Consider the following 27,248-nt stretch of genomic DNA (forward strand, 5'->3'; position numbering starts at 1 on the left):
GGTTTGGGATTTTCCCCCTGGAATTCCTTTAGGAACACAGTTCTAAGCATACAGTGGAAATGCTCAGAGCATCTTGACTTGCAATGACAGGGAAAATGAACCACAGAGAAAGAAGACACAGGACCCAGACTGAAACAAAGAAAGGAGAAGGTTAAAGGCTTGGTTTCCTGCAGCTCCTTCCTGTCTCCTCTCTGAGATCTATAACATCAGCACCCAAAACAGACTGTGGGGTGGTGACTGGGGGGAGGATGAGTGAGCATGGAGGCTCTGGGCGGGACCCCACAGGCTACAAATATGAAAAGTTCTCGGAAAGCACTGTGGGAGACCAGGAACCAGCCTGGCAGCCAGTCTGAGAGAAAGCTCGCTGGGGAACAGGACTCCAGTTAGTGACAAAATGACAGGTGTGTCAATTTACTTCCAAGAGCTTACATCATGATTCACTGGTCTGCTTTCCATTTATCTGTTTTGCCAAAGAGCACATTTCCAATGCAAATAGGCCCTTCTAAAGACAGGAAATTAAATGATAACTGTATAAGTGTACAGAGCCAAGGCACAACAAAAAATTGATCCATGGTGCCTGCGCAGAGAACCTATAAATTATTGTGTTACCTCTTCATCCACAGGCTCTGCACTAGTGCAGATAAATTCTACATAAATGTTAACTCCTATTGAGCAAATATTTTATCTAGTCAATTTTTTACTAAATGAGACATAATTATACTTAAAACTGCAACAAATTCTTCAAGAATTAGAGATGACAGTGACAGTCACAGGCGTTGATTTTTCATTTATGACATGTAATTAATTAATGCATATATTTCATATGTGTAATAAATGCAGGTTGGGGTTGCAGGCAAAGCTCTGACTCTAGGATCACAAAGAACTGGGTTTAGATCCTGGCAGTGTCATTTGTCAGTGGTTTGTCCTTGGCAACTCTTTGAGCCACATTATTCTCATCTGTGTAATGGGGATACTTTAATGACATGCAGAGTCCTCTTTCAGTTTTGAGAATTTAATAAGATAGCATATGAAAGTCCTTCACAGTGCCTGGCATGTCATCAGAAAATAGTACCTGCTTTGATGGTAATTAGGTTCAAAATTTTTATCAGTAACCTGGACAACAATTTAATGTCCCTTATGGTTTTCTCATATTTAATACTGATCTAACTATATGTGCTCTGATCACTTATCATAAATTATTACAGAGATCAAGTGAAATACAAGAAATCACCAGTTTCTTTACAAATGTAAAGTACTATCTTTTTCCCCTCTATTGTCTGTTTGGTTTTATGGCTGCTTTATTACAGTTGGCCCTTAAACAGAATGGATTTGAACTGCACAGGTCCACTTACACATAGATTTTTCCTAATAAATACCCAGTTGGCCCTTCTTATACCCGAGTCTGGCACCTGTGCATTCAACCAACCATGGATCGAAATAGGATTTTCTGTCGATGGTTGGGAATCCTTGGATACAGAGAGCAGGCTGTATGTGTTGTTCTGTATCATTTTATTTAAGGGGCTTGAGCATCTGTAAATGTTGGTATTCATGGTGGGCAGGGCCTAGAAACAATTTTTACCCCCTTTCCCCATGCCAGAAACTGAGAATACTGAAGAATGCCTATTAAGTTTTGGGGGAGTCAAAGTTAAATGCAAATTTTCAATTAAGTAGGGGTCAGCAACTCTAACCCCCTCCATTGTTGAAGGCTCAACTGTGTTTGTTTGTCTTTGTTCAACACAAATGTCCCCAGTGAATGAGACACATCACTCCTGCTGACATCTTTGCAACACACAGCTGAGACGCAATCCAGTCTGGATGACAGGCAGATGTTAGGACTAAGACTTTCTTCCCAGAGAATTTTCTTCCTTCCCATGAATTTCCTTCATTTCTATTTCAGTTAGTTCACTTAGTATTTGCTAAGCTCCTATATGGTCACCTCTCTCTCCTTTGCCTGAGCTTAGTTATAAAATAGCATCAATATTCAGTTGATTCTGGTCTTAGACACAATGTTGTTTTGTGTTTTTAATTTACAAAATTAGGACAAAAAACCTACCTCAAGGGACTGTTGTAAGAATTAGGTGAGGGTTAAATGTCATGTTCAACAAGCCTCTGCTGAGTGCAGCAGGTTGTGAATTCTCTCCTGGGTACTCAGTACAAGACTGTCCTCTTGGACTTGACTGACCTGTGAATGATGCGCTGGTTCTGCAGGTAGTCCAGGGCCATGGTCAGCTCACAGATGAAGAGCTTCACGGTGTCTTCCTGGAAACGGACATTCTGCTGCAGGTGATAACGTAGGTCCCCGCCCAGCAGGAGGTCTACTACCATGAACATGTCTTCTTCATCTTGGAAGGAGTACCTTGAATAGAATTAGAAATGAAAATGTATATAATACAGTTACACACTAAAGAGTCGCAGAGGCAAATGATGCCCTACATATCAGAGCAGAGTGTGTTGAGCTAAGAGGTCAGGCTTTGGGAGTAGATGGTCTACCACTCACTTTATGACTCTCGGCCCTCAGTATCCACATGTATAAGATGGGACTAAGAATATCTACCATGTTTGATCATAGTAAAGAATAAAGTAAAATATCTAAGTCATGCCAGGCATATAGTAGGTATTCATTAACTGTTAGCAAACAAAGCTATTAAGCCAAGGAAATAAAGAAAACCTCACTTATTCACTTATCGTTAACAAGCATATCCTAACCACACTGTTGCAGGAGGTCCATAAAATGTGGGTTATGAGGCCTCCTTGAAGCATTATCATGCTCATTTTTCCAGGCTAACAACTTCATTGCCCAGCAACATTATTAGAAATCGTGTACCCAAACTAATGATAAGGAAAAAGATATAAAGGGGGCAATAAAGAAAAAAGTGCACAGTACAAGGAAGTAATTCACCCAGTCTTTGGAATGAGAAGGTAAGGGAAAGCTTCTCAGCAGAGGTAAAACCTGAGCTAAATCCTAAAGGATGTTGACAATAATAATAACTAAAAAATAAAGCTAATATCACTGATATTTCTACCAAGTGACTTCCCTAGGGCAGGCTCAGAAGCACTCAACAGTGTTACCCTCATCGGCCCCACAATGTCGCTCTTATGCTCCCATTTTACAAATGAGGAAATCAAGGCTCACTGAAGTTTAAGTAACTTGTATTAGGCCAAGCACCCAATAAATAGATGGTTGAGCAGAAGGGTTCTCTAAGTCCAAAAGTCAGATTCGAAAGAGAAAAGTGGCATGTGTTGAGCACAGACAGGGAAAGAACAGAGTGTGAGTGGGGAGAGGAAACAGTTGAGTCTTCTGGAGTAACAGGTATGATGGGGGAGCTGGAGCCTGGAGAAGGAGGGCAGAGGGTAGGTCCCAGAAGAGGAACTCATTCAGAGTCTACAGGCATCCAGGAGACACCGAGGGGTTTGGGGCAGGACAGATGATCAGACATGGGCTTCACACGTGAAGGAGCACAGACTGGGAGGATGGATTGGAAGAGGAAATGAGCCACAGGGGAGCAGATCTGGCCTCTGCTGTTTGCATAGAACTTCCTGTTAAAATGCATTCCTGCTGCTTTGATTCGTTTTGTTTCTTTCAAAGCAGAGACACAAGTTCTGATCACAATAGAGCTCTCAGTATCAACACTGTTTTGACATGTTTCTTTTGACATCATGTCACTGAAATCACACTTCAGAATTTTTTTGAATCCAAGAATTAACTGCCTGCAAGCTAATGAGTCCAGAGATGCAAACCAATTCCTAGTGACAGATATTTTGCTCAGGAAACAAATGTAGAATATCAATGATGGGAGAACTGTTCTTAGTACTTTTCTTCTTTATAATGATCATTGTGCTGAAGGATAAGGAAGAGATTTGAAAACACATGAAAGAAAATTCTAAGAAGCATTAATCTGATGCAGTTACATTCTAATGAGGAATAACTTTCCTGATGTTTACTTGTTCAATAGATAAAATTGTGTTTACCACAGAAGACTGAGTCACACGGAAGATGTCAGAAATTAAGCCCTTGGGGCAATTGAGACAGAAACACAGGAAGTGCTTTGTGAAAATCTGAGAAGCACATCTTTGGTATTGCCTTTTAGGAAATGATATTCTTCATCTTCATGCGATGACTGGCTGGTCATGTCTGCTATTGGTTTAATGGGCATCAGGAAAAGTGCCTGAACCTGGGCTATTTTTTTCACCATCTTTTCAACTGTACCACTAAAAATTATATTTGTTGTGTTTTACAGTTCTTTCAGGAAGCAGCAAGGTGCTAATTAGTAAGTAACCATGCCTGGGACCTGTTGTACTTTAGGGTCCTCTAGGCTAATATAGTAGAATCCATGATTGCTCATGGGATGTGAGCAGTCCTTGGGTTGGCCAGTGTATTGGGTAGGGATGGTGAGGTGGACAAGGAGGGTGGGAGTAGCTGTTTTTAATTACCATTCTCAGGAAATTTTTGTGTACATTAGACCAACATTTTTTTAAGTAAACTATAAATGATTGTCTGTAGTAAATATATAACAAAAAGCAAAAAACAAAAAAGTTAGTGCTAGTGATAAGCATATCTAGATGCCAATGGAGGCAGCCTAGGCAGATGGGGTTGGCATTCGGAGCAGCTGTGATTGCATTCAGCTCCCACTGGAAGCAGGTGGAGGGCAGAAATCAGGTGACAGACCTGAGGACTCTTTCATGATTCTACTTAACTCAAAGGGGGGGCAATGGTTTTATCAAACTCACCCTGAATGAACAACCTTTTTTATTGGGCCTTGGGCTAAGCTATTTTTACTCAAAATACAGACTGAAAAAGTGCCCATGTGGCAAGATAAGAACAATGCTCAACCATGCGGGGAATTATGACTCAAAGTAAAAAGAAGCAAGGCAAGAGGCAACGTGCTTCCCTTGCCCAGTATGAGTATAAGTTTATTTAATCATGGTTTGGCTGTTAAAATCATCCTTCTCCTTCAGCACATCAGACCTGAAACTCTCTTAGATTTGAAACTCTCAGAGGGAGGGAAGATAAGTATTTTATTTTTCAGAACTGTACCCAGTAAAATATGTGGGTCTAATACAGTTTCACAATAACTAGAATATGCAGTTCATATCATACTCTGATTTTCTTTTTAAAGAAGAGTAAGAAGATTTTTGTATCTCCACCATTTATCACACAGACTCACTGTTACATTTCCATGACTTTGTTTTTGGTATGCCATTTCATGGCTTATTTCTTTCTTAGTTGTCAGCTCCAGAATGAACAACTCCAGTCCCAGGGAACATGAATGGCATTGCAAAGTGTGCTCAGTAAGAGGAAATAAGTAACAAAAGACCACCACCCTACTGCACTTTTCTCTACCAAGCTTGACCCCGACCTCTGTAATAGGCTATTCATAGCTCCCTCCAATCCTTTCTACACACCACAGTTATACTTTTACAGACTTATCTCAAACACCTTTTCCTTTCATTTCTCAACCAGGGGTTCACACCTTCCTCTAGCCTGAGAAGCGTGTGATGTGGGGGGGCCTGTGCCACACACACAGTGCCGTCCATTGCCTGGTTACGTTCTGTTTATCTTTCAGTCTCATCTCAACGGTTCCTTCCCACAGAGACGTTTCTCACAGTCCATGTTAAATCCTGGCTCACAGACAATGCCACATTCTTGTTCAAAGAACTTATCATGGCTTAAAACTATTTTTCTGTGTGCTTTCAGATGAACTACCTTCATTCTCACCATCCTAAGAGAGCGTATGCCTGCTCTTACTCATCCTTGAGTCCTCAGTACCTGTACAAGGTCTGAAGTGTACATTCTACAAACAGCTGTAAGAAAAAAATAAACGAACGAAAGAAGGGAAAGAGAAAAACAAGGTTAATACACCTGACAGGGATTCAAACCTGCAACCTTTTGGTGCACGCGTCAATGCTCCAACCACCTGAGCCATACCAGCCAGGGAAACACACAAGTTTTAGGTGGGTCTGTGATACAATACATTCCCTAGGTTCTATTGTTAGAAATTAGCATGTTTACCAAATTAAGTTCAAAGAAATCAACATGCTTAAAGCTGTCTCATGGAGGCCGTCTTGAGATTAGCCTGAATCTGAACATTGAAAGAGATCGAGAATATTATCCACTTGTTTTTCAAATTGTGAATCATCACCCATTAATAGGTTGTGAAATCAGTTTGGCTGTTTGCTGAAGAAATGAAATAGACTGGATAGCATAAAATAAATGTTATTTACATGTAAGGCTAAATATTGTTTACAAATCTTTGTTCTTGTGAAAACAATGTGTGTCTCTGTGAGTATATCTACAGGATTGTGATGAAAAATATCTTACTTTCTATGGGTTGTAGTAAAAAAAACCATGACCCAAGGGAAGCTGCTGCCCATTGCAGAAATATTGTGCCAAATCTTAATTTAAACTCTGCCTAGCAAGGGCCAGTTCTTATATCTCTATCTAGCAAAGGAAGGGAAACACATACCTGATATTTGTTATTGCTTCTCAAAGCTTTTAGACATTGGAGAAAAAGAAAGACGTTGATTGATTCTAAAGATGGAATCAATTTAAAAACACACTGAAGAAAAATACAAGTGGAATATGCACAGGCTTCAGGCAGGCCTGGGCTAAATATCACATGTGAATTTAGAGCAAGTTCTAAAATTTATGAGAAAATGCCAAACACCTAGAATAGCCAAAATAATTTTAAAGAAGAAAAAAATTGGAAGACTTTAACTTTCCAATTTCTAAATGTCCTATAAAAGCTATGCTTATCAAGACAGTGTGTCACTGACATAAGGACAGACGTATATCCCAATGGAACAGAATTTAGAGTTTAGAACTAAATCTTTTTATTAACAGTCATTTGATTTTTGACAAAAATGCCAGGAAAGAATAATCGTTTTAACAAATGGTGCTGGGACAATTAGATAACCACATTCAAAAAATGATGAATTTAGATCTCCACACCATATACAACAATTAACTCAAATGAATCATAGGCATAAATGTAAGTGCAAAAACAATAAAACATTTAAAATAAAATGTAAGATAATATCCTTGATACCTCAGAAGAGGCAAAAGTTTCTAGATAGAACACCAAAATCAACATCCATTAAATATTTTTAAAATTAGACTTTATCAAAATTGAAAGCCTTTGCACTTCAAAAGACACTATTAAGGAAAATGAAAACTCAAGCAACAGACTAGGAAAAATATTTATAAGATGTATAATCTACAAAAAATTATATCCAGAACTTACAAAGGACTATTACAACCCAGTAAGTCAAATACCCCAATCAAAAAACAAGCAAAGGTAGGAACCTAGATTTCACTAAAGATATATATGAAAAGATGTTCAATATCATTAATCAGTAGAAAAATGCAAATTATAACCACAGATTTCACACCCATCAGAATGGCTATAATCAGATAACAACAAATATTGACCCCAGGATAAAGAGAGTAGTGATTGTACCATTTACATTCCCCACCAGAAATGTATGAGTGTTCCTTGTATTACTAATGGGAATGTAAATAGTATAGTCACTTTGGAAAACAGTTTGTTAGTCTTTCAAAAACTTAAACATAAAACTACCATAACACCCATCAATTCCATTCTAAGTATCAACTCAAAAGAACTACAAATATAGTTCCATGCAAAGACTTATACATGAATGTTCGTTGCAGCATTATTTCTACTTGGCAAAAACTGGAGACGAGCTAGATGTCCATCAGCTGGTGAAGACAGACCAAATGTGGTATCCATACAGTATTCCAGTATTCAGAAACACTGAACATTCTACTATTCATGGAGCACCTTTTGGCACTAAAAAGGACAACAGTATTAACACATACTACTTACTATACAGCATTGATGAACTCTATAAACATTAGGCTAAAAATAAAAGAAACCAGACATAAGAGATTGCATTTCCATAATTCCATTTGTATGAAATCATCAGAAAAGGCATATTTATAGATACAGAAAATTAGTTGCCTGGGGCTCAGGTTGGGAACAGGAATCAACTTTAAAGGGGTACAAGGGATCTTAGTGGAAGGAAGAAAATATTCTAAAGTTGATTTATAGTGATGGTTGCACCACTCAGAAAATTACTAAAGATCATTTGGGAATGGGTAAACTGTGTGACATATAAAAATACCTCAATAAAATTTTATAAAAAAAGAGGATATTAAGTAGAGAGATACAGCATTCTAGTGTAGAGAGAGGATAAAAATACATTTGCTCTAGAATCACATGTTAGGAAATTGTGGAGGCCAAACTGCGTCTGACTCCATGCAGTTCACACACACACTGTGTGCACAGTGCCCAGTCAAGTTCATGAGAGAAAAAACATCCAGGGCTTATAAGAAAATCCTGCCAGGATAATTATTTAAATGTCCTTCAAGTCTTATTCCAATGCTGGGACATTTCTATATTCAGCCAGGGGCCTTTATAGAAGTTTTAAGAACTGATGTTGTCCTGTGCGCTGAAACGATAGAACAGTTATCTGTGATTTTTAGACTCTGAACCGCGGTGCTCACGGCAGGCTTTTCAGTGTAGGAAAGGCATTAGCCCTGAGAGGAGTTCCCTGAGGAACGGGCAAAGAGGAGGTTAGAGTACAGTCTCCTGTTCGTTCAGTACAAATTTGAATTTTAAAACCTTCCTTTGGCTCAACAGCCCATCACATGCCTCCTCTTGTGGCTCTGGAGTAATTTTCCAAAGTGTATCTAATGTGAGATTCATAAAAAAGTAAAACCAAACTAGTATTATTTCACTCAATTCATTTACCATGACAACATTTAAAAACCAAGGTTAGTAAAAGTCCAACTTCAACAGTTTATCAAACTGTACCCAATTTGTGTGTGTGTGTGTGTGTGTGTGTGTGTGTGTGTGTGTGTGTGTTTAACTGATATGCCACAGCCTGCAGGACAACTGAGGTAAGAGAAAGGTTACTGGCTTAGATAACACTGGAACCAAGTCGGCACAACTTTTGCTACTATAAATCTAGAGGAAGGGATTTTATAATCTAGATAAGTGTGTCATGACTTCTACTCATTAAAGAATCAGAGTCAAGCATTTCCATCAAGGCTTGATGAGCGCCGCTGTTAGTGAAGACATGGAGAAAGGGGCATTCTCATGTGCTCTGGATGGAGGTTAATTTGGAGATACCACCATTGGAGAGAAGTTGGAAATACCTCTTGAAAAAACACAGGGTTTTTGAGCTCATAATTTCAATGCTAGGAACTTCCACTATGTATACACTTGAAAAATTATACCAAGATGTACTTATAAGGATACTCATTACATTATATAAAATCAAAAACCCTGTTCATGTCCATCAATAGGAGAACTTGCAAATAAATTATGGTGAATTCATATTACAGATTATACAACATTTAAAAAAATGAGGCCGATCCGCCCTGGCTGGTCTAGCTCAGCGGATTGAGCACTGGCCCGAGAACCAAAGGGTCGCTGGTTTGATTCTCAGTCAGGACATATGCCTGGGTTGCCGGCCAGGTCCCTAGTTGGGGCGCATGTGAGGGGTAACCGTACCTTGATGTTTCTCTCCCTCCCTCCCTTCCCATCTCTCTAAAATAAATAAATAAAATCTTTAAAAAATACATAAAATATATAAAAATAAAATAAAAATCAGGCAGATCTATATTCTGATATAAAAAGATTTTTAAGAGATATTATGATCAAAAAGTGAGGGAAAAAACAATGTTTATACTATAATATGCATTATAGTATGTTCTATGCATTATAATATATAGATGCAATGTTTATACCATAACATACATTACAGTATATAATATATAGATGCTTAAAATATATTTTAAAAGAATACACATACAAGCATAAAAGAAAATAAACATATTTATATATATCCCAATATATACATGAAATTTTTCTGAAAATAAGATAACAAGTGTTCTAAATGGTAAGATTATAAGTAATTTTTTATTTATATTTTAAAAGCCTTAAAAATATAACAAAGATATTTCTTTCTACTCTGGCATATCTATGTTGTCTTATTTGGCATGAATAGTAAACAGTATAGTGAAGATAGACAATACTGTATTATAATCATCAAACTTACTAAGAGACTAGAACTTAATGATTCTAAGCACTACAAAAGAAAAGATCATTATGTTCCATGGTAGAGGTGCTCATCATCACTACAATGGTAGTCAACTTACACTATATAAATATATTAAGCTAACATGTTGTACACCTTACATTTGCACAATGATATGTCAAATGTATTTCAATTAAAAAAAGAATAAAAATAATATATGTTGTCTTATCAGGAAAGGAACCAACACAGATAAGGCAGCTTCTAATCTATATAAAGTACCTAGTACTTTTCATCAAATATACAATGTTCACATTTCCCTGATTGTTCTTTAAACCTTCCTTTTAAAAAAGTGGATAGGATACTTGGGTCATCTAAATGAATTCAAATAAGATTCATACATTTCCTTTGGCTTATATGTCTTAAAAATCTTTTTTTTAACTCCATACTTTACCTGGCCAATTCTCCTTCCATTCCTAGCAATTTTTTGTTGAAGAAACCAAATCATTTCCACAATCTGAATTTCACCGATGCGTTCATGTTATGTCTTTTCTATGGGTTCCACAACTCCATATTTCGTGAAAATTAGTTATATCTTGAGGCTTGTTTAGATTCAGGTTGGATTTTTTGGTGGAAAGACTACATCACAGATGGTGTGTATTCTTTGATCAGGAGGTGGAGAATTAATAAGGATATCTTTTCATGGTATTATGAGCGATTAATCATTTGAATGCCTATATCCAAAAATTCCTTAGGGCTTGTGATATTTCAGTTCTATCATTTGTCCTTGGTATTTTAGCTGGAAGACTTTTATAAAGAAAAATGGGCTTTCATCAATTATTTGGTTACTCTCAGGTACAGTTCCTATCTGAAAAGGTAAAACAATTGTTTAAGTCTTTATTCGCAACTTTCAAAATAATATGTTGGTTTCCTAGAATCCTCAAAAAAATTAAGTTTTTTTCAAATAATGAATTCATAGGTTTGATGTTATTATCCTTATTGACATTCAGTTCATGTCTATTCTTTAACCAATAGAAACATAGTTAAGTTGGATCATATGTTACTTTGAAATGGCCCTAGGAGGTTTTGATAACTATGACTTTCTGCTGTGAAAAGATACAGTACTTCTGCCTATCTTGTATATTTCCTCTTGACACTACCTGGGAGGTAGGAGTGTTTGCTGCAATCTGGTTGTTATTGTTACTAGGATTTCTCAGTGAACAGATACAGAAATAAAGATTTTTATTATAGGTAAAGGTATAGTGTACATACGCATACACAAATGTAAGCTAAGAGAAAATATATCCTAAATTCATAATGAGGCTCAACCTGTTTCTAGTCTTTTGCTATTACTGATGACATAAGAGTGAAAATCTTCAAGCACATGTTTTTTGGTATTCTGGCCAGCATAACTGTGGTGTAGATTCCTAGAAGTGGATTCCCTAGGATAAAGATTGTTAAATCAAAAGGTAAAGGCATGTGTAATTCTTGCTCAATATTGCCAAATTAATCTCCACAGAAGGTGTATCATTTTGGATTCTCAACAGCAATATGTGAGAGTTCCTATTTCCCCACATCCTTTCTCTAGAGTATGTTGTCAAATTTCCTTAAGTCTTCAGAAAAACCCAGTAGTAGAGCAAGAACATCTGAAACTTATATAGCACTTTGTCTCCTAAGTAGCCTTATAAAGTCCTGAAGGAAAAGTCACACCTTCACTGCCGCCACGCAGCACACTGATGACCTCATTCACTCTTGTGTATATGTATGGATTAAACACCCATATACCTAAAATTCATAAACATGGATACTTTAGAGCTTATGTAGATCGCTTTGATCACGAGCAGACTGGATTTGAGGAAACTACAAGAGTTACAATATATGGTCATTAAAACTTTCTTTATAGGCAGAAGAAAATTTGGTGTAAATTTTAAACTAAAAAAACTTGTTTGGCCATGGCTAATGTGGCTCAGAAGATTGAGTGCCAGCCTGAGAACCAAAGGGTCACTGGTTTGATTCCCAGTCAGGGCACATGCCAGGGTTGTGGGCCAGGTCCCCAGTTGGGGCCTCATGAGAGGCAACCGCACATTGATGTTTCTCTCCCTCTCTTTCTGCCTCCCTTCCCCTTTCTCTAAAAATAAATAAATAAAATCTTTAAAAAAAAAAAAGAAATTTGTGCATTAACACCTTTGGTCTAAGTTCATCTTTTCTGTACTTTAGTCTTTCCTGACTTAGTCCTTACATTATTAATATTTTTTCAAAAAGAGACATGAAAGGAGAGCAAGAGAGAGAGAAACATCAATTTGTTGTTTCACTTATTTATGCATTAATTGGTTGATTCTTGTATGTGCCCTTACCAAGGATCAAACCCGTTCCTTTGATGTATCAGAATGATGCTCTAACCAAGTGACCTACTAGGGCTTTCCTGACCTATTCTTGCCAAACACAAGTTGCATGTTACCCCTTTGTATTTCTCTCTGCACTTCCACAGCACCCAGTCATTTCTCTGTTATAGAACACTCCAGAAACCTAGCTGTATAGATGGTTACCTTACATTATATTGCATCATGACCATTAATACTTTTTGCCTGAATTCCTCATTTGGCCAATGATGTGAGGAATTTGTGCTTGGCTTATCTCTGCATCCATCAGCAACCCCCGCCCTCGAGCTTGGTTCATAATGAGCACTTGTTTATTCAATGGCCATTTGACAAATATTTATGGTATATTTATTTACTTGTACATGGTGCTGGAGATAAAGGAATAAACCAAGGAACATGGTTTTCATCTTCTTAAAGCTAATCATCTATAACACATAAACAAATATTTACGCAAGCAAATATGTAGTTATAACATGTGCTAAGGGCTGTAAGAGAGAAGTGAAGAAGACCATGATAAAGACTCACAGAAGAATCATTTTTTTTTGTCATTTTTAATTTTTTTTAAACTTTCAGAAGGACGTGATTTTGATTGTAGGGGTTCATGAAAGCCTCAGAGAAAGCAATACACATACTTGCCTGATTCAAACCATAAACTATAGCCTAAAATAAAATGAACAAAAATCCATGATTTACACAATGAAAAATCTGTGGGTGATTTTTAAAAAACTACACATAGCAGGTTACCAATTTATTTTCCTGACATTCTAATGTAGTCATTGGTTTTCCTTCAGCCCTGACCTTTCTCTGGCCAGAGCTCTGAAGGATAGTTTGCGACCTGTCAGCTCATCTGTACTGGCTCTGGAGATGTTATTTATGAAGCTTCTCTGGGGAAAATTTGGCCATGATTATTTTCTACAGAAACTCTTGAGACCGTTAGCTCAGAGAATAGTATAGCCAGTCAACAGGCCAAGGGGAATAAAAAATGTTGCCACCCATGTAAAAGGAAAAGCCAAGACTCAAGGTAAAATGATAATGAGGAACAATTAAATCACCCTCTTACCCATAGTGTTTATCAGGGGTTCAGAAAAGTCCATTTTAGAAGTTAACACTTTTTGTGCTTCATGAGACTCATAGGCTAATTGCAGAGAGACAGTCTAAGTGGGAAGAGTTTGGGTCATTGATGGGATGACAAATGATCACTTGTGATTCTGAGAATGGCTAGGCAGTGCCAACTGGGCTCAGAGAGGTTTAGGATGTGCCATTTTGATTGGCCATGTCTGCAGAGTAGATGGAGTGGAGAGGCAAAACGTTCATTTGGCCCCAGTTCTGGTTTACCCTCTGCCTCTGTAGGAAGACTCAATTTTCTTCCTTTCTGGCCAAGTTGCCACACCAGTCTCAGAATTTCAGGGCAGAGAGAGGTTTCCCAGCATTGCTACCAATTACAGAAATTCTTATTTTGTCCTTCAGGCCCTCCTCCTTGCCTCTTCATTTTTAATGTACCCACTTCCCTTCACCTGATTAGTGTTTAGAGTCAAACTAGACCAATTGCATCTTCAGGAAGGTTTTGATCTTTTCTGCCTCTGCTGTCATCTCATGGGGTTCTTCCACCCATCTCTGTTTCTGATACCCGGCAGTCAGAACTCTACCAGGGAAGTGGGAAAAGGCATAATGATTTTTCTCAAACTGGAGTATATTAAGTTATAAGAGGGGATTTTATTTCATTAAAACATTATCATGAGTCATTTATTTATTTTAAATAGCTCTTAAATTTTTTTTATTGATTTTTCACTTGAATTTAATTTTTTAAAGTTTGGTTTTAGAGATTTGGAAGTAATAATACCTACTTAAGTTAATAAAATATCAGTTAACCCTGAGGATCTTAGAGAATTTGGAGGGTGAGATTTAGAATCCAGATTTGGTATCATTTTCTGGTTTTGTGATTTGGGCAAGGAATCAAACCTCTCATCTTTACCTTACTCATCTTTGTAAGGGGACATATGCTATCTGAGGATATATGAGATAAATATTAATATATGAAGATATATGAGACAAATATATGATGATATATAAGATAATGCATGTGATATCTTAGCATAGTACCTCAGTACTATGAGTGATTTAACATATGTGTGATTTCCTTAAGTTTCCCCCGATAAGCTACTTCTTTAGCCCGCTTCCTAAAAATATACTTTTCAATTCATTAAACTTTGTCATAGTAGGAATACCTCTCCCAATTAACCCCCGATCCTGATCAAACCCACCTATATTCTTTAAAATGCAACAAAAAAATATCATCTATTAAGTGTACTTGAAGGAGAAAAGCACAGAACAGTGCATACTGGATTCACTTGAAATTTACAACCGCAAGTTTCAAGTAGATATTTAAATAATCCCATTCTAGTTCTGTATAACAATCAGCTAGCACTTCTCTCCCTAAAAGTTCATAATCTGTGCCCACTCTTCATTCTCAGCTGATGAACTCATATGTCACAGAGGCAATGACATGAGAAGTACTTCACTTGCCCACCAACAAGTCTACCAGCCCACAAACACATGCATTCTCTGTCTTCCGTCCTAGTACAGTGCGAGAAGCACCCGCACTCCCACCCAGGGAAGCTTGTTTCCCGTGCTCTGAGCCACGTCCCTCTCACCAGCTTCGGGACCTCACTCTGGCCATCTCCTCCTCTCTGTCCTACACTAACAATTCTGTCCTCTCAACGGGCTCATGCCCTCTGCATTCAACCTGGCGAATGCACCTCTTAAAATATATAATAAAATAAATATTTATAAATAAAATAAGTTAATATATAAATAAGAATAAATATTTATATAGTATCCAGTGATGTATATATACAAAAGGATAATAGAACATAACCAACTAGAATTTATTTTAATAGACCATGACCAGCTAGGGTTTATTTTAAGAAATCAAGGTTTAAAGATTTGCAAATCGATGAATCTGCTACTCTACATAATAGAAATGATATCAATATAAAAAATGCATTTGATAAAATTCCTGGCTGTGTGACTCTGGAAAAATTACTCAATCTCTCTGAGCTTCTGTTCCTTCAAGTGTAAAATGGGACTAATATTCCCTATCAACCAAGATTGTTAGGATGAACAGACTATGATTATTATTGATGCTGTGCCTCGGAGGCTACCCTGAGTTCTAGCCTGTGATTCCCTGAAGCAAAGCTGGTATCTGAGTCACAGCTGATGGAGGCGTCTGCCAGGGAACCCACTTCGTCAGCTCTCTTCAGCCATCAGACAGGAACCCCTTTTCACACTCTCAGTACAAGGGATCCTTTCCACTGAAAACCAGACCCTTTCTGTTCACAGGAACAAGAGAAGTGGGTGAGGAGAGAGCTGGGCTTGGAAGAAAGTGAAGCCCCAGGGAGCTGTGTGCAGCTGCAAGCTTAATCTCAATTAACAAAAGCCACCTGGGGAACCCGCCGTGCTGGGGACGGCTGGGGCCCTTTGTTTGCAGGCTGTGGGCTGCCGTTGCCAGGGCTTTGTTAGCAGCCCCCAGCGAGGCGCGAGGCACTCTCAGGAAAATTGTGTTTGCTTTTCCTGGATGCCAGCCCTGTCGGGCAGCCTTCACTTTATAACCTGGCCTGCATCTGAGGACTGTGTTTAGAGGGGCCAGGTTCGGAGAGGCTGGGAGGTTGAATTTTAACTAGAATATTCTTTCACCCTGAATACGGTTGCTCCCTGAAACCCCTTAGCGCGCGCGCGCACACACACACACACACACACACACACACACACACGCATTCCTCTTTACACTTAGTCCCTTCATGCACTTCTCACAGTCCATACATTCACGGGCCACTTGACTGAGTCACCTCTCATGGGTAATGGGAATGTAGGGCAAATCAGGAGCTCTGTTCACTCTCTGACCACTGCGTCCCCACAGTGTGGGCCCCTGTGACAGTTACGTTGCCAGATTCAGCAAGTTGAAAATACAAGATGCTTGCTTAATTTAGAAAATCAAATAACAGATGATTTTCAGTTAAAATAAGTCACCGGCAATACTTGGGGCATATACTAGAAGTTATTGGTTATTTATCTGAAGTTCAGATGTAACTGTGCATCCTGTATTTTATCCGACAGCCCTAATTACAACTTGTCTGTGATGCTCAGTAAATAGGTACATGAATGAAGAAGTCAATGAGGCTAATGCATGATCCAAAACAGTAAACCAAATGCAGATATTTTAGTAGAAAGTACACACCAACACATTTGGGGTGATTATTTCATTTTTCTATGTGATTTTCTATGTTTTCCAGTTCGCTGCAATGAGCAGAAAACTTTTCAAATATCATATAGGTATGTATTTATACCTATATATACACACACTGACTTAAAAAAATAATAAACCTGCTTAAAAGAGAAACAATTTGTGTTTTTCCTCAGCCTGAAACCCAGAATTTTATGAACACATCCCCACAACAAGAGACATTTTGAGTATCCATGGGAAAATTATTGAAAGCAATATTGAAAGGCCTCCATAGGATATCAGTAAACTAAAGTACACAAAGGGGTACAAAGGAGTTCAGAAAATATTGCTGCTATTTTATTTATAACTTAAGAAAATTGGTTCCTGAAACTTTAGGGAGAAAAGATATATCTTGTAAACCCAAGACACAAATCTTCATTAAATTGTAATGTACTGGGGCTTATTTGATGTCTTTCTTTGATTTGCAGAATGAGGGTGGAACACAAAACATAAGCTGTTCTCAAAAATGAGTTGAACACCTGTTCCGCTTCCCCATGACACACGTAACTTTGCATTATGCCTGGGGTCAAGCACCATTCCAATTTGTCTTTTGGGCATTCGGTGACAGGCACGTTCAGAACGCTGTACCTTAACGAAGCAAGAAAGGAAAAGAACTAGAATGTGTAAGATGCTTACCATGTGCTGGGCACTGGGCATAGCACCTGGTCTCGTTTCATTCATAAAAACAACACAAGGTATGCACATTAACCCTATCTTAGAACAATGTGATTTAACAATGCTAAGTCTGCTCACAATCACACCTCCAGAAGTATTGCAAGGTGCTTAATAGTTGTGAGAAGAGTCACTTACACTTCCTATGTTGTAGCTACTAAGTCGGAAAGCACTTATTAGAAGGAATTAATATGTGATCTGAAGATCTTCAGCTCAGGGTTTGAAAGACAGAAGGGTTTTCTGCTGTACTCTTAGAAATGGTACCCCTGCCAGTGTTCAGTTCTGAAGGTGGTGCTAGAATCATGGGGTGAGTGGTGGGACGTCAATCCACTCTCTTCTATCCATATTAATGGTGCCCAATGTCCCACTGTGAGAGGTAGTATGAGAAGATGGAATGGACACGACACATGTCGTGTTGTCACCAGGTCAGCACGCGTGGAGAACAAAATGTCATCTGGAATGACACCGTGGAGCAAAGAGCAAAGTCTGCAGACTTGGGTCAGCTTAAAGTCTCATAACACCTCTGTTGTAGGAGGGAAAAATGGGACTAGAATGAAATCACTCTTGCCTGCTCAGCGATGAGAGACAGGCAGAAAGGGTAAAATGCTAAGTGTCTTTATGAAAGATTCCTGGTCTTAAAAAGAGAAAATGAGTTGGTTGAACTTTAGGAGAAGGAAAATGTGACTTTGAACAAAAAGAGCCTGTACAGTGAGAGCCCTTCCTCATTTGCAGGGTGCAGAGAGAGGGAAGAAAAGGCAATTTGATGATTGCTAAGGATGGGGAAGAAAGAGCTGCCTCTACTTAATTCTTTATCGGGCTGCATTTTGAATAGACCACTCTCAACTACTGATTAAATCCACTGAGCCTGAGCCAAAATTAGACTCTGCCATGCCTCAGTAGTGCATAACCTATAACAGACCTGTTTCCAAGTCACACAGAACCATCTTCTTTTCAACAGCAGCGTAGTGTTTGAGCAAATTGTCTATTAAGTGGAGTGTGTTAATTAAAGATGGAGAGAGATGGGTTTAATGCACTGATTCCTCCAGAGGAATGTCCCTAAACACAGTGGCATTTCAATTATTCTTCCATTAGTAGTCTCTAAATAAAGACCTTTTTTCTTACCTTTGCTAGTCAGTAAGCACTGCTTGGTATGCCTATTTAAATTACAGTCATACTGAATTAGCTTTAAGAATTGGTTCTCAACATAATGACTGCATTAAAATGTAGAACAAAATGAGACAGAAACACCTCCCCACACAAGAAGATAGCAGGAAGTGAGAGACAATGCAAGCTTCATCATCTTCTAAGCCCTGGATTATGATCACGGCTTTGAGAGCAGATCACATAGTTAGTTAGCTACAGCTCTGTTAAAACCTGTTTGGTGAGACAGACAGTACCTATCTTTCTCCAGCCCACAGGTAGATAGTTGGCTGCTTAAGAAGCTTGCTACAAAGAAACCCATTTTAGTGCCAATTATTTAAAGAAGAAAGTGCTTTGTGCAAGTTCTGAAGATCAACCTCATGTCAGCCAGTGACACCATTCTTTTTACCTACAGTCTCTGCCCCATGGTTAATGGGGAAAAACTATCTAATGAGGGAAAAGGCATCTGAACTCATTCCTTCAACCTATTTAATTACAGTGCTTTAAAAAAATAAAATTTGGCTCTGACCAGCGTGGCCTAGTTGGTTGGGCATGAACTGACAAAGTGAAAAGTCACCAGTTCAATTCCCGGTCGGGGCACATGCCTAGGCTGTGGGTTTAGTCCCTGGTCGGGGTGCATATGAGAGGCAACCAATCAATGTTTCTCACATCAATGTTTCTCTTACTCCCTTCCCCTCTCTCTAAAAAATAAATAAATATTTTTTTAAATAAAATAAAATTTGACCTCAAGGGCCAGAGAAGCTGACAACTGGACTAAGCAGTAGTTATTGGTGACAACAAAACAATTATTTTGTTTCATTATCAACTCAAAGACACACAAAACAAAAGTCCTTGAGGAAGATCCTAATAATGACTTTGCAAATGCACACCTAGGAATCAAGATACATTTTTTATGCCACAGTGTTGGGGGTGCAGGTGGGAGTGTCTCCATTCAGAGGAGCAGTAAAACCACCTACCACAAATTAACCAGGAAAGGATGTTCCAGACCCTGCATGATCTGGAGTTCCTTGAAGACATTTCTCACTTCATTGCGCTCGACACACTTCTGTTTGTTCATGTATTTCATTGCATACATCTTCTTGGTATCATTCTTCTGAACGATGCAGACCTAATGGGGCAAATCAGAGTGAGAAAGTGGTTGGGGAGGTGACGGGTCACAGTGATGAGCGACAGAACAAGACTCGTTCTTCAGTGAGGCTTGGAGGCCTCATCATTTGTAAATTATCTGATTCTAAAGTTGCTACTTAGTTCTGATGTCAGAGTCAAAAACTTCATTTTCTTCCTCTGCACCAGGTCAATTCCTAAATCTCTGCTTTCTCAAACAAGTTTGCCTGGTTTGGCTTTGGGGATATTTATTTTAAACAGCATTTTAGAGAAAATAGCTGCCTCTTTGTCAGGAATCTCCCCCTAGAAAATGACATCCTTATTCTGTTTTGAGTGACTTAAATGAATGGACTAAACTGTCCAGTTAAACGATATTAAACAAAGACTTTTTGTTTACAACCATAGATGATATAACTAACCAGCGCTGGGATAACATGAAATGTAATGTCCATATTTTAAAAAAATTGTTTAGAGATTTATATAATGCTTGATAATGTAGACAGTGAATAATTTTAAAGTGCAAGTTCAATATGAAATATTCTCAATATATATCTCTACTAAGAAACTAATAACCAGGATTTGAATCTAGAAGGTTCTTGTGAAAAGTTAGATATGTATATTTTTCATGATCAGTTCTCTCTTTTTAAATAAAAGCATGATACAACTTGGGAAAAACAGAAACCAGGTGACATCTTTCCCACATGAAAAGATGCAATGCTTATGTTGAGAAGATACCTGTGATTGAATGCACTGGTAACAATTTGAAAGTGATTCTAAAACCTTCTTCTCTCCGTTAGAGTAGGAACTCTCAAATTCCAGTGAGAGGAAACAAATTTGACTTTGAGATAATTCTGAGATGTTCATTATGTACCTGCCTGTCTCATGCTTTCCTCAAGTTGTAGTGATGACTTTATAAAAATCTATTATAGAAATGTCTCTGCATGATCATTCCTTGTGGGCCTGATAACTCAGTACCCCAAACATCGTACTCTGTTCCCTAAGCTATGTGACCCTGCTGATGGTTAATCATTTGCATTCTCACCTTCCCAAAACTGCCTTTTCCAATGGCTCGCAAAATTTCAAAGTGGTCAAAGTTGACTGCAAGACAAACAGAAGAACATTGTGAGTGATTAATAGTTGTCCTTTAGTAGCCAATAAAAAATAAGTAAAAATGGGACTAAACTGAAGTACCCTGTTTAAAACAATATTCCAGACTACTGTAAAATTCCCATTCACTCACCCAATAAACACTTCTTGAACCTGATCTTATATTATGCCTTAATCACAGTGCTTAGTACAGGAGATATAGTAATAATGGAATAGAAATCTAATCTCTATGTGTATGGAGACTGTAGTCTAGTGAAAGCTCCACTCTGAAAGAAACCCTTAAGGATTAAATAGTCAAAAAACAAGGGGACAATTGAAACTGCTGATGAATGTTGAGGATAAAGTTATGAAGGTCTAAGAGCATGTAATGGGATTTCACATAGGTGGCAAGGTCGGGGGCAGCATCTCTGAACAGAAATGATTACAGGGAGGTCTGGTCCTCTACGGATCTGGCTCTATTAAGGATCAGCACTTTAAATATCTTCTCCCTGCCTGCTTTTCCCTACAACCACTCTTGTGTATCTTAATAATTCAATTTTCCCAAGTATGAAACTATTATACTCGTACATTCATAGAATGAACTGATCCCCAAGGTACATATCTAAGAGACTATCATGAACCATGTGTACAGAGGTCTATTGAAGGGTGCTGTGGAGTTGAGATTATCTCCTCCAACTGCTGTTTTGACACTTCAGCTCTGAGAAGTCAGAAGTAGTAGGTGTTTACAGGTAGCTGGGTCTCTTGGGTCAGTGATCATGAAGTACTTAGTGAAGAGAAGAGCGAAGTACAGATTCCCTTAGAGGACAATCTTTGGTTTCTTGCCTCAATGACTCAGAAAACGTTCCACTTTGTTTCCTGCTTTTTGAAATAAGGATTTAGATGAATAAAACTCCAAATGAGTGATTATAAGAGTTTATTCAGAAAGGGTTGGGAAACACCAAAAGGTACCACTCTTCTCTTTAAAGATAAATTTTTTTCTCCCTTTCTCTATCTCTTTTTAAAAAGAATAGTTAGATGAGCTCTTCCTGAAGGAAAGAGAAATGAATGAAGGGACCTCTAAGATTTTTCCAAGCTTTCTGAGGATCAAAACATTTTTATAATATGACTTGTGGGTGAAAAAGGGGCCACATAGTAAACCTGGCACGCTCAGGGGTGGCCTGTGTGGTAACAGTTACAAACTCAGAGACCTAAAGTAACAGCATAGGCTGGTCTGAAGTCAAACTTTCTAACTAAAAGTAAGTCATGCTCGGTGGTCATGTCCTAGGCTAGAATCTTCCGTGACAAAGGTCAGTCTTTACCTTAACTGAGCCTTCTATTGTCTTTTTGCGTCTATGACAATATAGCTTTGGAATGCCAGTCATCCCCTTTTTCCAGACCCCTCTGAGCATAATCACTGCATCAGGGCACAGACCCCTCATTGTTATCTTCTCCCCCCACATACCATCTCTACGTGTTGTAAACATCAATTGTTAACTATCCTCTACTTCTTCTATAAAAGAAGTTTGTGTTCTCTCCATTTCAATCTCAGAAATGTCCCCACTTTGCTTTCTCCCGTCTCCCTAAACTATCACCAGAGGATTTCTTGTAACCCTCCTATGTCTTCTCCTTTGATTGTAACGCATAAAATAAGAGCCAAAGCTGCCATTTTCTGGAGCATTCTCTCAATCTGTTGAGACTTTGCTTCCCGCAACTGTTGTTCAGTTTGGCTCACATAAACTCATAATAATTCTCTACAGGTTTTGACATTTCTTATGTCGGAGAACTTAATCATCACTTCCTTCCCTGAACTCCCAAATCACTTTATTTCTAGCATAAATGCCATTTAATCATGTGAGGCAGTATGTATATTACAACTAACCCTGGATTTAGACTCAAAATAATGATGTGACTTGTGGTAATGACAGACTCTCTCAGTCTTCATTTCTTCATCAGTAAAAATGGGACTGACCCTCCTACATAAAACACCTTTTACTCAGAAAGTGCTAATAAAGTTGTTTTCTTACTTAACATAGTCAAGCGAATGACTTATCTTCCAAAACTCCCTGAGTTCTGAATTTCTTTCATCAAGGAGAGCATAAGTCCTATGAGGGCAGAAATAACGTCATTTTACTCATCCTGGTTTCTCTGGCAACTCAGAAAATTCCTCTTTTTATTTATTTTCCATAGAGCCTAGCACAGGATTTACATGTGGTTCTCAGCAAATAAATTGAACTAAGCTGTCTGGTGCACAAGAACCCCCAAACAACTGCATCTTATAAAAAATATAAGCAGTGTGAGCATTTGAGTTGTCTAAGGAATTGTTTTTCAAACTGAGTCAAGAACTACTAATGAGTTAGAAAATAAATTAGCCATAACGAGAAGCATTAAAAAATAAAGTAGAATAGAACAGATTGAAAATACCAGCGCACTACAAATGTACAACAGTATGTATGTATGTAGAGAGATACAGACTGGATCATGATATAATTTGGGGGCTATATTTCCTACTGTGGATTATGGTCAAAATAACTTAAAAACACTTCTGTAAGTTTTCTCTTGAGTTTCAAACTGACATAACCTGAATAATGATTTTCTCACACTCATTCCATGAGGCTGAGTCATATATTATGTACCGTGGAAGTGTTAAAAAAAATGACCAGTATTTATTTGCAAGTCCAAGATTTTATCATGAGCAAATCCAATAACTCGCTGTGATTTCCCCACTAGCAGCCTGGCTCTAGAATCTCTGCGCCTACATACAGCAGGTACCGAGAAAGTATGAAGCTCAACTGTGACATTAATTCATTTCATGAGCCACTCTCTTTAGAAGCCATTTTACGCTTGGGTGAAAAGGATAAGGGCTAGATGCCAGGTTACTGATACATTTCTACTAGCAGAGCTGCCTTAATTAACATCAAGTCAGGTCCCTGGAAAGAGAGAGGCCTGCAGTTTTAAGAGATAATGCACCTTCCTTATGCCTTTATTTCAAGTCAATCAAAGAAAGAACAGACTCCAGTCTATTAGCATAGTGCCTAAAGTCGCTTCTAGGTACAGTACACCTGAGGAGAAAGCCTGAAACAGATTAAAAGTGACAGGAGAGGAGCCCCTCTTCACCCTTACAGTCCCTTCTAGGGACAATAATACACCCCAGCAGGCAATAAAATCCCATCACCGAAGTTTTACAGAATATAAATGGTATTGGAGAAAAAATTCAAAGACATTTTCTTTCATGTTGATTTCCTAGCTTGTCATCATTTATAATAGGTATGGCCTAAGAAATGTCTTAACAACACCTTACTGTCAAAAACCTTCTTAATAAACTGGGCAATAAAGTGGGTCTCCATTGGAATGTTGTTACAGTGTTACAACTTCAGGATCCCCTGAAGACAGTGAATTTACACCTTAAAAACCTCCGAGCTTGACTTACTCATTTTCTGAGCTCAGAGCATGGAGAACTGCCATTCTCCACCCCACCAACTTCACAAGGAGCAACTGTCTTAAGTGTGGACATGGATGAAAACTCCCGGAACTGCAGGACATTTAGCAGCAGGAGTCAGAGGGTGTTTGCTCTGTTAGCCCTGCAACATCTTTGAACAGAAATCAATGTATCACACTACGCAACAGAAAGGTACCACATTAAATGACAATCTTCCATTTGCCTCATTGGAATGGAGATGGAATCGTGCCCCTTCTAAGTCATGTCGCTTTGCCCATTTTTAAGGATGGGCGTTCCATAATTTATTTGCCAAGTGTCTGCCTTCAGGGAGGTGATATTCTCAGCAATGTGTCCTGTTGGAAGTCCTAACATCATGTTTTGCCAAATGATATTCTGACATGATGAGTCACATAGTAACAGTAATAAAAAAACAGCTTTTTAAAAAAATTGTACAAAATTATAATAAAGAATATGCAGCAAAGACCAAAATATTTACTAGCTGGGCCTTAATAGAAAAGTTTGCCCCCCAAAAAGAAAGAAAAGGGACAGAAAAAAAAATGAAGGTTTTATTTAAAAATATAGTTCTGGTGAATTTTACAGTTTTCTATTAATTGAATGAATGTTTGGTCATCACACCACATTCCCAAATGGAGGCCGTTACAAAGAAAGCCTGGCTTATGCCCTTTGAAGATAGTCACAGTAAGAGAGGAAAGAAGCTGAAATCACGACTGCAGAAACCATAGCTTTGCTAGCAAGTTGAATCAGAAAATATTTATTGGGCATCTGTGTGCCCAGGACTCTGCAAGGCACTGAAGAGAAAACAAAAGGTGCCTGGGACTAAGTCACGTACTCAGAAAAGTGAGTGTGACTCATTCAGCAGTGTCTGAAAGAACATGAAACCTGAATCATCAAATACATAGTACTGCATTTTTATTTATTTTATTTTTCTCTAGTATATAGTGTACGTATCTTTAGAATCCAGTCTTTCCACTTTCTGAAATTAGGTGAGTATAAATAAATAGATATATAGCAAATAAGTGGACAAATAAAAGCAATAGAGTGTTAATATTTGGTGTAGAAAGTTTCTCTGGACCTTCAGAGAGGGGAAAGAATACTGCAGCATGAAAATTTTGCTTCTTGATTTTTTATGAAGAGAGAATGCTTTGATGAAAGATGAACATTATTTGGGTCAGACAGAACTGCATTAGAATCCTAGCTCTACCATTTACAAAATAAATAAAATTAGGAAATTTATCTGACCTTTCTGAGCTTCAGTTTCTTGTTCACAATTAAGACTATTTTTAATATAAAACTAATTTTCTTTTGGTATACAAAAACAAAACAAAACAAAATCATAGAAAAATAACCATGATTAATATTTTTATTAATTTTTCTGTCATTTTAATGTTCTTGTTTTTATCAGTTATATATCTACATTTATTTACAGTTTAAGGAGTCAAATAATTCTAAGAGGTTTATTATAAAGCATTGTATTAGTTCTATGATCCATCTGTCTCACTTTTCAATCTCTCCAAGCCAAGAAACTAACATTTCTACTTCCTTTTAGCTGAGAAATTAGGTAGCTTCCACCATATCCTCTAAATAATATAATTTTGTTGTTGTTTCTTTTCAGTGTTATATATTACTTACTGAATTTCCAAGATTGCAGGAGAGGATTTAGCTCACTTTCCTGGTCATTTAGTCTTACCCCAATATAGCTATATCTGATACAATAATTTCAGTTAGATGAATATTCTCATTATTATGAGTATGGAAATGATATGTGCACCTGAGTGGTTCACTATTGGTTTCTTTTTCTTGCACAATATTTTAGGTTCCCTGTTGTTGATAACTGTCCTGTTTATACCTGAGCTCATTTTTCTATGTCCTTTTTCCTAATTCAATCTCATATTCTTCCCTAGTTTTTTAAATTCCCTTTCAGCATGTCCAAGCACATCAGTCACATCGTCATCTTCCTGAAAAGTTCTGTGCCAGAGCCGTCTGGCCTAATCCAATCTGGACTGTTTATCTTTCTTGCTTTGTAGCTGTCATCCTGGGGCTCCCTTAACCATCATTCTGGGAATTCCATTCACTTCCCTTTAATCCTGGATTCCCTGCTGATTGCATGTACTGGCTCCTTCCTTCTTGTTTTACTCCCCTGTTTTTGTGGAGTACATCCTGCAACAGCTGTGTAAGAAAGATTGCCCAGGAGGCGAATTCTGGAAGACTTGCATATATGAAAAATGTTTTTATTTACTCACATTCAATTGGAAGTTTGGCTGACTGTTGAATTCCAGGTTGGAAATTACTTTCCCTCAGAATTTCCAAGTACTGGTCTCCTTTATTTTCTAGCTTTTTGTATCACTGTGAAGAAGTCTAAAAGTACTTGAGTGTCAGACCCTTTGACGAACAGTTTTCTTCTCTGGAACCTTGCAGGATCGTATGTTTGCGTTGAACATTTTGAAATGTCAGGATGATGTGGGCTTGTTTTATTCACCATAGTGGGTCCTGGACAGGCTCATTCAGTCTGGAACTTTGTGTCCTTAAATTCTGAGCTTCGCATTTTCCTTTAAATTATGTAGTGATGGCTTCCTCCCTTTTGTTTTTTCTTTCTCTATTTTTGCACCTCCTACTATTTAGAATTAGAACTCCTAGGCTGGCCCTTAAATTTTCTTATATTTACCCTTCTGTTTTCTATCTATGTCTGTTTGCTGATTATTCTGGGAAGCTTCCTTAAATTTATCTTCTAGACCTTCTGTGAATTTTTCCATTCATACTGCAATTTTTTCCCTCATGCTGATTTTTGCTCTTTGAATGTTGCTTTCTTTGTTTCCTATATTTTTCTATTAAAATTTTTTGTTTGCTTGTACACCTAAACCCCCCTACCCCCCTTTGGAAGTTCTGAGCATGTGAGTGGATCTCTGAAACAGTAAGCTTCGCTCTAGAGAGCTATAGATAGGATGTTGAGTTAAAACTCTGATGTTGATAACTTTAGGTCTTCCTTCTTTCTTTGGTCAAAATCTGCAGAAAAAACTCTATCATCCTCTGTCTGGAGGGTAAGGCCCCAGCTGTC

The 27,248-nt window shown here is 38.0% G+C and overlaps 1 protein-coding gene across 1 annotated transcript in view; it reads right to left on the reverse strand.

Moving 5' to 3' along the window:
- Positions 1 to 27,248, reverse strand: part of STK32A (serine/threonine kinase 32A) — a 95,308-nt gene that overhangs the window by 48,613 nt on the left and 19,447 nt on the right. Inside the window, exons 3-5 of the mRNA XM_090288063.1 lie at positions 20,696 to 20,751; positions 19,506 to 19,657; positions 2,183 to 2,356 (exon numbers count right to left, since the gene is read on the reverse strand). Of these exons, the coding sequence (XP_090144189.1) occupies positions 2,183 to 2,356; positions 19,506 to 19,657; positions 20,696 to 20,751 (382 nt within the window). The remainder of the gene's footprint in view (positions 1 to 2,182; positions 2,357 to 19,505; positions 19,658 to 20,695; positions 20,752 to 27,248) is intronic.

Source organism: Furipterus horrens, unplaced genomic scaffold (assembly GCF_987537825.1).
Source record: "Furipterus horrens unplaced genomic scaffold, mFurHor1.1.pri manual_scaffold_10, whole genome shotgun sequence".
Classification (NCBI taxonomy): Eukaryota; Metazoa; Chordata; class Mammalia; order Chiroptera; family Furipteridae; genus Furipterus; species Furipterus horrens.